The 12,059-nt window shown below is 49.1% G+C and overlaps 1 protein-coding gene across 2 annotated transcripts in view; it reads left to right on the top strand.

The window, feature by feature from the left end:
• The window catches only part of ADA2 (adenosine deaminase 2), a 28,870-nt gene extending 17,312 nt beyond the window's left edge, over positions 1 to 11,558 (top strand). For both annotated transcript variants that reach the window (XM_050325561.1, XM_050325562.1), the window contains 7 exons: positions 253 to 463; positions 3,517 to 3,644; positions 4,726 to 4,816; positions 5,118 to 5,226; positions 6,172 to 6,329; positions 7,136 to 7,338; positions 8,264 to 11,558. In XM_050325561.1, coding sequence (XP_050181518.1) covers positions 253 to 463; positions 3,517 to 3,644; positions 4,726 to 4,816; positions 5,118 to 5,226; positions 6,172 to 6,329; positions 7,136 to 7,338; positions 8,264 to 8,372 — 1,009 coding nt within the window. In that variant the 3' untranslated portion in view covers positions 8,373 to 11,558. The remainder of the gene's footprint in view (positions 1 to 252; positions 464 to 3,516; positions 3,645 to 4,725; positions 4,817 to 5,117; positions 5,227 to 6,171; positions 6,330 to 7,135; positions 7,339 to 8,263) is intronic.
• The last annotated feature ends 501 nt before the right edge of the window (positions 11,559 to 12,059 follow it).

Here is a 12,059-nt window from a genome sequence, read left to right as displayed (position 1 = left end):
TGGTCCTGCCCAAGGAACACAGTGCCTCCTTCAGCACAGCCGCTGCCCTGCTGCTCCCCAGAGCATGAGAGTGGGAGAGTGTCATGTGCACAAAGCTTGGTCTCTGACAACAAAAGTCACACCTATTGATCCTGGAGGAGTCTATTTCCTCCTGTACCCAACACTCAGCTGCCAGCTGGTGGCTTTTTGCATGCTGAAAGCCAGTTGTCCTGTGTGTTCTCCTCATCGCTTTCTCTTTTCCCTTCTCTACAGCTTGCTGAGAAACCTGACCCTGGTGACAGATGCCCCTGAGCTGGCCTACCCTTCTCAGGCTTTCATTTGGCAAAGATTTGAAGAAATCTTTCTCATTGCCTCTGGACTTATCTGCTATGCACCTGTGTTCAAGGCCTATTTCTACCAGGGGCTGCTGGAGCTCTATGAAGATAACGTGCAGTATGTCGAGATAAGAGCTATCCTGCCTGCAGTACGTATTTTTTGGCTTCTCTAGTATTCTTTTAAATCCTTAGTTCTCCATAACTTTTTTCAAGCCCTATCTTGAATTTAGTTTTTGGATGTTTGCACACCTGCCCTTCTAAGGATGCTGGAAAACCTTGATCATATTCAAAGGTCTTTGTTGGAGATTTGCATAGGCAAGGGCTTGAAAGTGAGAGATGCTTTGTTCTTAATGGCTGAGGGAGATACCTACTGTGGCATCAGCACAAAACTGCATTGTACAATCTGACTGGGAGCTGTATCAAAATCTTGCTCATTGGGAAGATGTATCTCAGCTTTGTCTGCACCAGAATCACCTGTTCTATGGCACCTATTCTGGAAAAATTTCCTGTCTTGCATAGAGACTCATTCTGGGATAGTTATGTTATTTTAAATCCTCAGCTTATGTCAGAATGATTTCTCTGAATAGGCTCAGTCAATTGGCAAAGCACTGTCTTGTAGAGTTTGCAGACAACCTAAAATTCTGGCTATGTATTTGAAGCACGAACTGCTCCTTTCAATGCCCCAACGCTAAAATCTGCTGGTAATGGCTTAGGCCTTTCTCCCTGTGTGTCACACAGGGCTGGTCAGATTGTCCTACACACCCACTCTGCCTTAATGCCTTCCCAAACACCAGCAGACCACACCACTATTCCTTGGCTGTGTAACACTTCCAACTTTCCCAGTGAAAGTTTCGACACTCCAGCTCCAAGAGGGGTAGCATGGGGTTGGGAGTTCTGTCAGAGGGAAAAATGCCTTACCAAAGCAAACAAATCAGGGCTGCTGCTCCTCACTACACCACCTACCTCCATGTTCTCAACAGTCCATTACAACAGGAATGAAGCTGCTGCACAAGGTTCATCCAGCAGCATCTGAAGGACCAGGAGGTGGCGGTGGGTTGTGCATGGGAATGCAGGCATCAGCTTGCTGCTGGTGCCACGGCATCCAGTGGATTCAATAGCCATGCTGATGTCCTTCTGGTGGCTCAACTCCTGAATATGCCTGCCAGCATCTTCCTTAAATCCCTGCCCTTGCATGCAGTGCCCAGGGGGCTCCAGCCAGCTGCAGATGAATGTCTGTGCCCTGGCAACCACCTCTGCTGCTGGGCAGGCCTCCTCAGCCACCCCCACCAGCAGACAGGCAGGTGCTGTGACAAATTCGGAGGCTGATCTGGCTTTGTTCCAACAGCTGGGGACGGGGGCTGCTGACCCTGCCTGTTGAGGCTTGGGCTGGCCCTGTAGCAAGACAGAGCTCGGTGTCAGGGCTTCAGGCTGCCACTTGATCGTGTCTGAGGTGAGAAGGGTGTTTTGAAAAGGCAAAAAAAAAATTGAAAAAAAAAAAGGAGGGGGAGAACACCACAAAGTTTACATGCATCTTACTTTGCTGAGGGTTGTCATAAGGCAGTTGCTCTGAACTCAGTCACCATCTGTCTTCGGGGTACCTCAAAAGAGAAAATAACAGCAATGTCAAAATTCCTGTGCTGTGAGACAGCGCGAGCACTGGCATCCCCCCAGGTCACACATGTTTCTGGGCCAAGAGAATCTGCGTGGGCCTGACTGGAAAATACCCTGCCTTTACCATCAGCCCTTAGACATGGTTGTAAAGTCTTTTGAAGGGAGGCTTGGCAGGGAAGATTTGCTTCCCATCCAGCTCCTAATGCTGGCTGCCGATGTGGGAGCCTCCAGAGCCCCAGGGCTTGCTCACACTCAGCAGCTCGGTGTGCTGTGAGGTACAGGCAGGCTGCCTGCAGCCCAGGTACCACAGTGAGCGATGCCAGGAGCTGCAACCACCCTGGGCTGGAGGGCAGCACCGGCAGGGAAGGGACAACCAGGCTGAAGGTGGGATGAGAGGGAAGGGAAACACTTTGCCGTTTAAGTCAAGGTGAGCAGGGTGTGACAGGAATAACAAGAAGCTCCTGTGTCTGGAGATCCTCTACAAGGCTTGGACAGCAGCACTGACACTGCAAAACCTCTCCTTGCAGCACAGCCTGCCAGAAGTGGCCCCTGAAGTAAAGTAAATGAACGCTGGGATTAAGTGCGAAACAGCAAACATTGTGGAAAAGCCCCCCAAGCCCAGCTGTGTTTGCAGATTCAGCTGTGTAAAGTCTCACATTCCCATGGGCTGCAGCTGGGGAAGAGTCCCCTCGGAGCATCTGCAGCTGCCCCACGGCTGCTGGTGCCTGCAAGGGGGTCAGCACAGCACGGGGGCTTAGTGAGGCTCATCACTGCAAGGGGCAGCACCGGGCAGAAGTGAGAAGGTGGAGGGAAGCAGTTTAGGGGTGGAGCAGAAGGGTGAAGGAGAAAAAAAATGGTGAGAAAGATGAGAAGAAAGCAGATGGATTCAGCCACTGTCGAATGAGCAACTCCAGGCAGGACTTTTGTGGGTTAGTATCACTGGGGGCATTCAGGGTCTACACCCCTGATGAAATCAGGGCAAAAGCCCTGAGTGCAGCCTTGGCAGCGAGGAATCCCCAGAGTAATTTGATGAAACAGAGCATGCCAAAAGGATTATTCTTCCCAATTCACAGCCAGAGAAAGCATGGGAAGACTAAACGACCCTCTCAAGGTCATGGAGTGAACCTCTGGCAAAGGGGAGCAGAAGCCCAGCCCAGCTGGTAGCTTATGGAACTCGGCCCTCGCGTGCCTTGGGGGCTGCCTTGGCTGACAGACTGCCACCGCAGGGCACAGAGTGTGTGAGCCGCCAGACGGCTGGACAAAACACTCCAGCATTTGATACAGACGGGAGTAAGAGGTCATGGTCTCCTCTGGGTACTCAAGGGCACTCGCTTGCCGTGTCTGAACACAGAGAAACTTGTTTCTTGTATCACATAGGAGGGAGGAAAACCATTCCTTGGTTTTTGCCAGCTGGTAAAGGCTTCAAGAAGATAATATTCTGCACAGATTTAACTGTGGTTTTTTTTTTCCTGCCCTGCTCCCAGGACCGTAACACGTTGTTTCTTCCAAGGTTTTCTTCAGTTCATTACTCCCACCTTCCAGTAAAACACCTCTTCTAACTACTGCTTGTGATGTGCTTTTCATCCCGCAGGTGTACGAACTGGATGGCACCCAGCACAATAAATCATGGTCTGTGGCAACCTATCGGGAAGTGACCAGGCAGTTTGTGAAGGAGCACCCTGACTTTGTTGGAGCCAAGGTTATATTTACAGCACACAGGTAGGTAGAGGCTGTGCAGGGCTAAGAGCGGCCCTGCGTGGCTGGCTGTGCTGGGAGAGAGGGGGCCAGGCCAGGAGAAGCAGTGCTGAAGTGCCACAGTTGGTTAGCAATGTCCACGTGCGTTGTCAGACCTGGGGTGTTGACTCCCCAGGCATTCCCTGGCATGTGTGAAAGGCTGAGGGTGAGAAATCGTCTATATAAGTCTGTGTACGTGCGAAGCGAGCGGGGTTAGCTCGTGGTGCGCGCCAGAGGACGGGAGTCTGTGAGCCCTGGGTGCGGGAATGAGCAAGGGAAGGGCTGCCTGTGTGCGTGTCCAAGGCTTTTCCCGAGCCTGGACGCACTCCCGGTCTCTGCAGGAACCGGAGCAGTGACAGCAGTGCCCGAGTATGGGCACCTGGTGTTGCGAAGGCCCCCGTGGGACCCCGCAAGCGCTGCTCTCCCGGCAGCCTTTGTACGGTATGTTCGTGCTGCTGCTCGCGGGCGGGCACGAGGCTGCTCTCCAAGTCAGCCAGATGCCATGAAGTCATGTGAGGTGATCCTGAGCAAACAGAGCAGACCTCTCAGCAGCATTGACTCGCTCCGGTTCGGCACGGTGCCGTTTCCAGCTCAGAGCCGGCTTGTCTTTGAACAGCGTGGGTATGGACACAGCGTGTCTGCGAAATGAGCTGAGATGTTGAAGTCTGATAGGGCTGGAACAAACCCAAATTTAAAACTCTCTTGAAATGCAGTTAGTGTCTCACTTCCCAGCAAAACAGTTGAGAGGAAAAGAAAATTAAACATTTTCTCTCCACGCTGTTGTGTTCCCTGCTTGGTGGATGTGAAAGCCAGTGAGTCAGACAGGCATGCCTCAACTCAAGTGACAGCAGGGTCTAGCCAGGCATTTCCTGGTCATTCAGGGGCTTCCTTTCATAATATCAATTTTCTGCTGCTGTTACTCTGGAGACCTGAAGCTAGTTGTCAGATTCGGGAGCAACTTGCATTTTGGAAATACCCCTGGGGGCCCCATTTCGCAAGTCAAACCCAAAGAAGGCAGGCCCATGGGAGTGAGCCTCTGCACTGCTTTCTCTCTCTTGCTCTTTAGGATGCTGAATGTTTCCCAGATTAAAGAAGCCATCGTCACTGCCATGGCGCTCAGAGCCCAATTCCCAGACACCCTGGCAGGCTTCGACCTGGTAACCGTGTTTCTTCTGTGGCTTCACATTAACCCCCTGTGATATAACTACATGTATAATATGACATACGTTGCACACCAGAGGCAGAACCTCTGCTGCTGTACTGAAATCAGTGTTAATGGATTGCAAATCCTCCAGCTAAGGGTTTTGTTCAGGGTAATTGACAAAATCCCCTGAAAGAATCAGCTCCCAACCCCACAGCACTGCGATTTCAGTACAGCTGGCACATCAGCGATATATAGCTGTTATTCCCACCATCTTCCCAAGTGTGTTCAAAAATACCTTTCTGTTTTTCCTCTAGGTTGGTGATGAGGATGAAGGTCATTCTTTATGGGACCTGAAGGATGCCCTGACTATCCCGTATTCCATGGGGGTCAGCTTGCCGTACTTTTTCCATGCTGGCGAGACTGGTAAGCAAGAGTACTCAAGGCCTGTTATTGCTTGCAGAGGCAAGACTGAAGTCTTGCAAAGCACAGAAACAGCAAGCCTGGATGTATCAAGGTGATGTGTGTGTATACATGTGTACATAACTGGTTTTCCTCATGTTTCTCCCCATATCAGCCTGTTCCTGTAGCATTCCTACAGGACCACTCCCTTACCTACTCCCTGCTTTTGACTGCAGGTGTCATGTTGCTTAGTGTCTTTGACATGGAGTCATGCTGTAAGAGTTATTGCTGGTAGCCATTTCCTTCTTGGAGTGGCACTCACCTCCCATTCACAGTGGCAGCAGAATTCCTGAGCCATTGTTTTACATTCTAAGGTGAAGGAATATCTGAGCCAGGCTTGAGTCTTAACTGAATACGCTCATCAAAGTAACCCATGTACCCTTCATTGCTGGGCCAATGTACTACTACTGGCCTTATATTATTCAGTCAGTATGGGTGGGATTTATCCTAAACGTGCATGGCATTTGTGTCTAACTTGTGCATTATGTGTATTGCTTGTTGACATCTCCAGAGAAGGTGTCTGCTTCTGAACTAGTTACCCTGGGCTGATTTTGTAGCCACTGGCAGCAACAAGCTCTTCTAAGGCACAGTACATAGAACATCTCACCCTACTGTACAGGCCACTCCCCACAAGTTATTACTTCTCTCCATTGACAATGAATGGAGACCAGCGTGATTAGCTTAGCTGTAAGAGAAACACTGTGGACACCTAAAGCCAGGTGAACTGAGTGGATATCTCTGTGCTGAGCAATATCCTGGGCAGAATTAAATCCCTGTTTCACTGAAAATGCAAGTGGAAACCCTCTTACCTTGCAACTGGGGCATCTATTTACAAAATCACCTAGCAGTTTGAGAAGACATACTTCCTCACAGCACTGCAGTGACTCACCCTTACCTGTCTCTGCTCAGACTGGCAGGGCACCTCTGTAGACAATAATGTGCTGGATGCACTGCTCCTGAACACCAGCAGGATTGGCCACGGACTCGCTCTCATTAAACACCCAGTAGCCAAAAGTTTGTCTCTGAAGAGGGATATTCCTGTAGAAGTCTGTCCCATCTCCAACCAGGTATGTTGTTAAAAGCTTAGCTCTTAGGGATGGGGCACTGGAATGGGGTTCACCAAAGCAGTGAGGAACAGCAGGGAGTTGGGGGGCAGCTACGAGTTTTGGTGCACACAGTCTGGCTGTTTCTTTTGCACCACATTGCACTGCTACATAGACACACACTGTGAATTTATATAAGGCTTGTAATACCAGTCAGTAAAAGGAATCATTTACATTCCTACCCAGAGGAACTTGGGCAGGCAGTCCTCCCTAGTGGAGATGAGGCCCAGAGAGCCAGGGAGGTATCTAAAGAGAGTAATGGAAAATACTTCAAAGCCAGGAGGACCAGAGGCTGAGAAGCAGGGATTGTAACTGGAAGTCTCTTGGTTTGGTAGAATTCATAAGCAGTGGGAGCTTTTCTGTAGCACATTAACGTGGTGCCCATTGTCCCCTGGGTGCAGCAGAAAAGATGCTCTGCGGTAGAGACGTACTGGTGTGAGCCTTAAGGGAGAGAACCCTCATACCAGCTCCAGATGCCCTGAGCTAAGCACCATGGCGAGCACGTAACCAAAGGACTGTTCATGAAATGCTCACAGTCAAATCATTATACACAAGCAGAAGTTATTCACCCCACTGGCCTTGACTTAGGCCATTCATTTAGGAAACCCAGCACCTGGTTCCTCCCGCAGCCGTTCGGAGCTGAACACACTCTGAACAGCCCTCTGGAGGCTGTCCCTCCCTGGTGACTCCCTGCTGACACAGGCAGCTGTGGCAGGTATCCAAACTCGGCTACAACAATAACCAGTGTTGTCTCCACCCTTCCCACCGAGGTCCTGCTGCTGGTAGCTGACCTGCGGAGTCACCCCGCAGCTGACCTCATGGCTGAAGGGCACCCCATTGTGATCAGCCCCGATGATCCCCCTGTCTTTGGAGCAAAGGGAGTCTCCTATGACTTCTACGAGGTGTTCATGGCCATCGGAGGGATGAATGCCGACCTGAGGACCTTAAAACAACTTGCACTCAACTCCATAAAGTAAGTTACTCACCTCTCTCATCTAGCCATAGTAATCATAAGGATACTATCAGCTTGCTCCCCAGAAACCCACTGTATTTAGGCTTTCACCCCAGAGTCTCCTCTGCCACATGAACTGGGCTTCCATTAATCCAAAATCTCTGCTATGTGTCTTCTCCAAAGGCAGGACACAGGGACCCCAGAGGCTCCTCTGCCTGTGTCCTTCCTTTCTGTAACTCTGTGTTTCAGTTTATTCTTCCTTTTCCATCCTTTGTGAACTTGCCTCCAGCACCTGGTTCTGGGTATGGGAGAAATCTTATGTCTTTATATCACTTGTCTATTTCTGCCAAAATTTGATGCAGCATTTGCCGTGGCTCACCTGGGAAACATGGGAAAATAATCTACCAGCATTTAGTTTGAGGGTGTTTAACAACTTTTTCTATTTATCTGGGCAGCTCTGAACGTCCCAGAATAGTTTGGATATGTTGCCCAGGGTCTTTGTGCACATTCCTCAGCTCTTGCCTGTTTGGCAAACCCTGTGCCAGTCCTCAAGGCAATCCCAAGTCCCTGCATGGCCAGGGAGAAACAAATACTCTGATTTCCTACCAATTTGGACCAAGCCCAGGGCACATCTGAAAGCAGCAGCAGTGCTGTCTCTTCTGTACTAGTCACTGGTTGCTGCCCAGTGAGTCTCCAGCTCATGCAGACTGAGCTGTTTGTCCCCATGGTGCAGGACTCGGTGGCTGCTGATGTGGCTGTGTCTCGTCCCAGCGTGAGCCCAGCTGGCAGGAGATCCAGGCTCTTTACACCGTGTCACTCTGAGCAGTGCAGGCATGTCCTGCAAGGGTTAATCTGTTGCTATTTCCTGCCTTTTCATTTTGGTGCTGATCTTGAAACAGCTGCCCGCTTGTCTCCTGTCTGATACTCACTTTCCTCCTCCTCACAGATACAGTGCCATGGCATCGGCTGAGAAAGCCAAGGCCAAAGAGGTCTGGCAGAAAAAATGGGACCAATTTGTGGCTGACCTCTCTGACAGCTTTTTAAGGGAGCTTTAGAAAGGACAAGACTCATCTCAGAAGGCATTTGGCAAGCCAGAGTGATTGCTAAGAGGGAGACTGCTTCTTCCATGTGACCTGAGCAGATGAGTGAACCTCCAAGTCTTACCTGGCAATGGGTGAGTCTGGTAAGCCAGGCTTAACAGGCTTAAAACTGAGAACGAGCTGAGCTGTTCTGGGAAAGTCATGGACTGGAGGTAAAAGGGAGCAGTGAGCCCTTACAGCAACCACAGAAGACCACCCCACTCAGAATAGTCAAAACAGTCAAAAATTGCCAATGACCAAATCCTGACATCCTTATTCAGGAAAAATATGCTTTCCAATTAGGGTCAGCAGGAGATTGCCAACATGAGGATCTCTGAATTTCACCTTATCATTACAAAATGCAGACCTTGTCCGGAAACAGCTAAGACAAACATCCAACCATTTGGGCCACTGACCTTCAGGAGAGCAAAGACTGAAAATGACTCTTGTTATGTTTAACCCTGGGCCTGCTGCCAAAATAGCACTGCTAGGTCGAAGAACCAGTCATAGGTCTGATGTCTGCTATTTCAGGCTCTACCATGGCTTGGAAACAAGCTGATGGAACTTGCTCCCAGAACATTTAAGCCTGGTTGCACAGTGATCATAAAGCCAAAAAGAAGTGTCTGAGTTGCCAATAGCTTTTTTTACTGCAAAATCTTTTCCTGTCTCCTGGTCAAAAGGAAGGCAAAACACGTTTCATCTGAGGAAAAAACATCCTGGCTTCCCAGATCCAGCTTAATTAAAACTGTCCCTCCATACAAGGCCACGTTAACACAGGCCTCTGCATTTATAGGAAACACCTTGTGACTTTAGGGGGTTCCACTACTAGCCTTTGTTGCCTAACTCAGAGTGCAAATGTGTCCTTAACCAGCCTGTCAGGCAGATTTTCACCTTGGTGGAGAACTGCTCTCACACCGTGGATATCCACAGTGCTCATTTGGACCTCTGTTATTTCCATCTCTCTGGCCAAAAAAACCTACACAATAAATAGTCTTTGGACAAGGGAATTCCCTTTCTTAGCATTACCAAAAGTATCAGGAGGAGAACTAGTTGCAAAGAGACTTAAAAAAAAAAAATCTTAATCAAGATGCTAGATAAATGTAGCAAAATCGTTCAACACAAGTACCCTAAACACGCAGCCAGGATCAAACAGCATCTCTCTCTGACTTCAGTACAGTTATGCTGGTTTGCATCAGCCAAGGGAGAATTGACAAAAATTCCTGTTGAAAGACATGTCCCTCCTCTGAGCCACAGTCTTGCAAGGACTGTTGTTTCCTGATCTGACCAGCTTGGGCAAATTGGCTCTCTTTAGGCTTTCTGCTAATTGTCTCAAGCTGCCTGGCTATAGTGCTTATTTCCACTGACCTTGGTTGAAACACCTTAGCAGGAGGCAAATACACTTACTACAGAAGTGGATCAAGCTGCACAGCCCCTGCACGCCGTGTTAAATTGCTCATATTTCACAGGCTGCAACTTCATCTCTAGTTATATCAGAGTTAAAAAACCAAACAACAAACACACTACAAGCCCCATCACAGAAAAAAATAAAACCACAACAAACCACAGGTGTGGTGCATTGCAGAAGCCAGCAACACAAACCAAAGGAAGCAGAAAGTGACAACCCAGTCACAGCCCTTGATAACTGGGAGGTGTGTGTGTGGGGGAAATTAAGTGCCTCACATCACCAGCCCTTTTCAGCCACAGCTGCCTCTACTCCAGCTTTCTCTGCCCACATTCCCCCACAACCTTCCTCAGAGCACCAGCAGATGCTTTCTGGCAGGCGGACCTTTCCTGGGCCTTGATGCAGATTTGGTCCTGGGAGGAGCTTTATACTGGAGGAGGAGGAGCCAGGGCAGAGCCCCTTTCCCTCCTCCTCCATGGGTGTTGCATGCAGAGCTCAAAGTCCCCAAGGTAGGCTTTGGTCATGGCCAGGTTATAAATGCTGACTTGGGAAACACCTTATTTGTAATGCTGCTGAGGAGAACTGCTGCAAGCAAGTGCACTGGCTGCTAACCAATGACCCAAAGCCTCTGAGCAACCTGATCTTTCAGCGTTGCTATATGTGGATGGACAAAGATCCTTATTTGCCACGAGTTGATTCTCCCTTAAATAAGCCTCTTTGCTGCCAAGGTGAAGCTTGTCATTACAGAGCCATTGTGTGAGGAGGTGAGTTCCTCAAGACAGGTTGACAGGCATCCCTTCCTTTTCTATTACAGGAGAAAGCTTTCAGCTCTTCCTGCATGTGATCTCTTGAGGGCTCAAACTGCTCTCTGGTTACCTCTAGTCCTCCTCCCTCCTCATTACCTGCAATAGTTGCAGGGATAGATCCTAATTTGCTGAATGCCTGCTGGAATCAGTTTACCTGTAGTGTCCAGTTTGTTTTTGCCTTCCTAAGAGAAGCCTGTTGTGTGTTTGGCCATTTACCTACTTTGCAGCCATGACATGATGAGGTCAAGTGTCTGGAGCCAGCAGTAAGTGATGCTGTTCAGGATTACAGCAGAATCAGGTTTCCACAGAAATCATAGGACAGTACAGGTCTGAGATGACTTTCAGATGAAGCCCTCAGAAAGGTGAAACAACTCTACAGGACTATGTCTGCATTTGTGACTAGCCTAGTGACTCCACTTCTGCTGAAGGGATCCATCTCAGCTTTGGGCAGAGAGAAGAAGCTTTTCTGTCCTGGTCATGTATGTATGTTTAAATGTGCACCTGAACCACACAGAGGGGCCTGACTCCAGTGGTGTGGCCTTCCTTGGATCCCTCCTTGAACAGGGCATTGCCATGTGTGGTGCCTGGGGCTTCCCAAGAGTCCTCTGGCAGTAGACAGGCTTGCTTAGACAGGGCCTAAGCAAGTGTGAGAGAAGGAGGGCCAGCCTGCTTTACTGCTGGGGATCAACACTTCCTTGGAGTGGCCTTAGTTCTGAGAAAGGTACAAACCGAGAAACCCAAATTGCATCCTCATCTCACTAACTCCAGGCGTGCCAAAAAAAAGGAGGGATTTAGGCTGGGCCACAGCAGTTATGAAAGATCCATCTATTTGGCCTCAAAGCTTTGGGTAAATTTGGCTGCAGGGCCCTCTTTCAAGGGTTTTGCTGCCAGTCTATTCCCTTACCCTCAGTGCCTTGGCTCCCTGCTCACATTTGTTGGCAAATACATCATATACAATGCTTTTTTTGCCTGTTTCTTTCAGAACACAGTCTATAATTAAATTTTTAAACCAATTTTTAAATGTGAGGGTTATTTTTCCTTCCTTCACTCCCACCCCCGCCCCCTCCATTAAAAAGAACAGGGGATGCCTGGATTTGATGTGAGGTTTTAATCTGGAATGTGCAGTGGAGGGGGATTTTTCACATCACTCAGCCTGGTGTAGAGTTATCAGGGAGTCTGAAATGTCTTCGCAGCTGCATCCAGCTCAGGGCCATGTCTTCATACGGACACCATCTGACAGACACCATTTCCTTGTGCTACCTCTCCTCCCATTACAGTTTAGTACCATCTCTATGGTGGTTACAGCACAGGGAAGTAGAGGAGCTGCTGAAGGCCATTTACCCTCCTTTTAGTGGGATTTTCATGGCAGAAAACAAGGAAAAGAGTAAATGCTGTGTGATCACCCTATTCTTTTTGAACCTGGCAAGTGCCTCTGTGGAGCACCAGGTAACTACA

The sequence above is a fragment of the Myiozetetes cayanensis genome, unplaced genomic scaffold (genome assembly GCF_022539395.1).
Source record: "Myiozetetes cayanensis isolate MyiCay16 unplaced genomic scaffold, myiCay2020 scf3, whole genome shotgun sequence".
NCBI lineage: Eukaryota > Metazoa > Chordata > Aves > Passeriformes > Tyrannidae > Myiozetetes > Myiozetetes cayanensis.
This window is presented reverse-complemented; position numbering and strand designations above follow the sequence as displayed.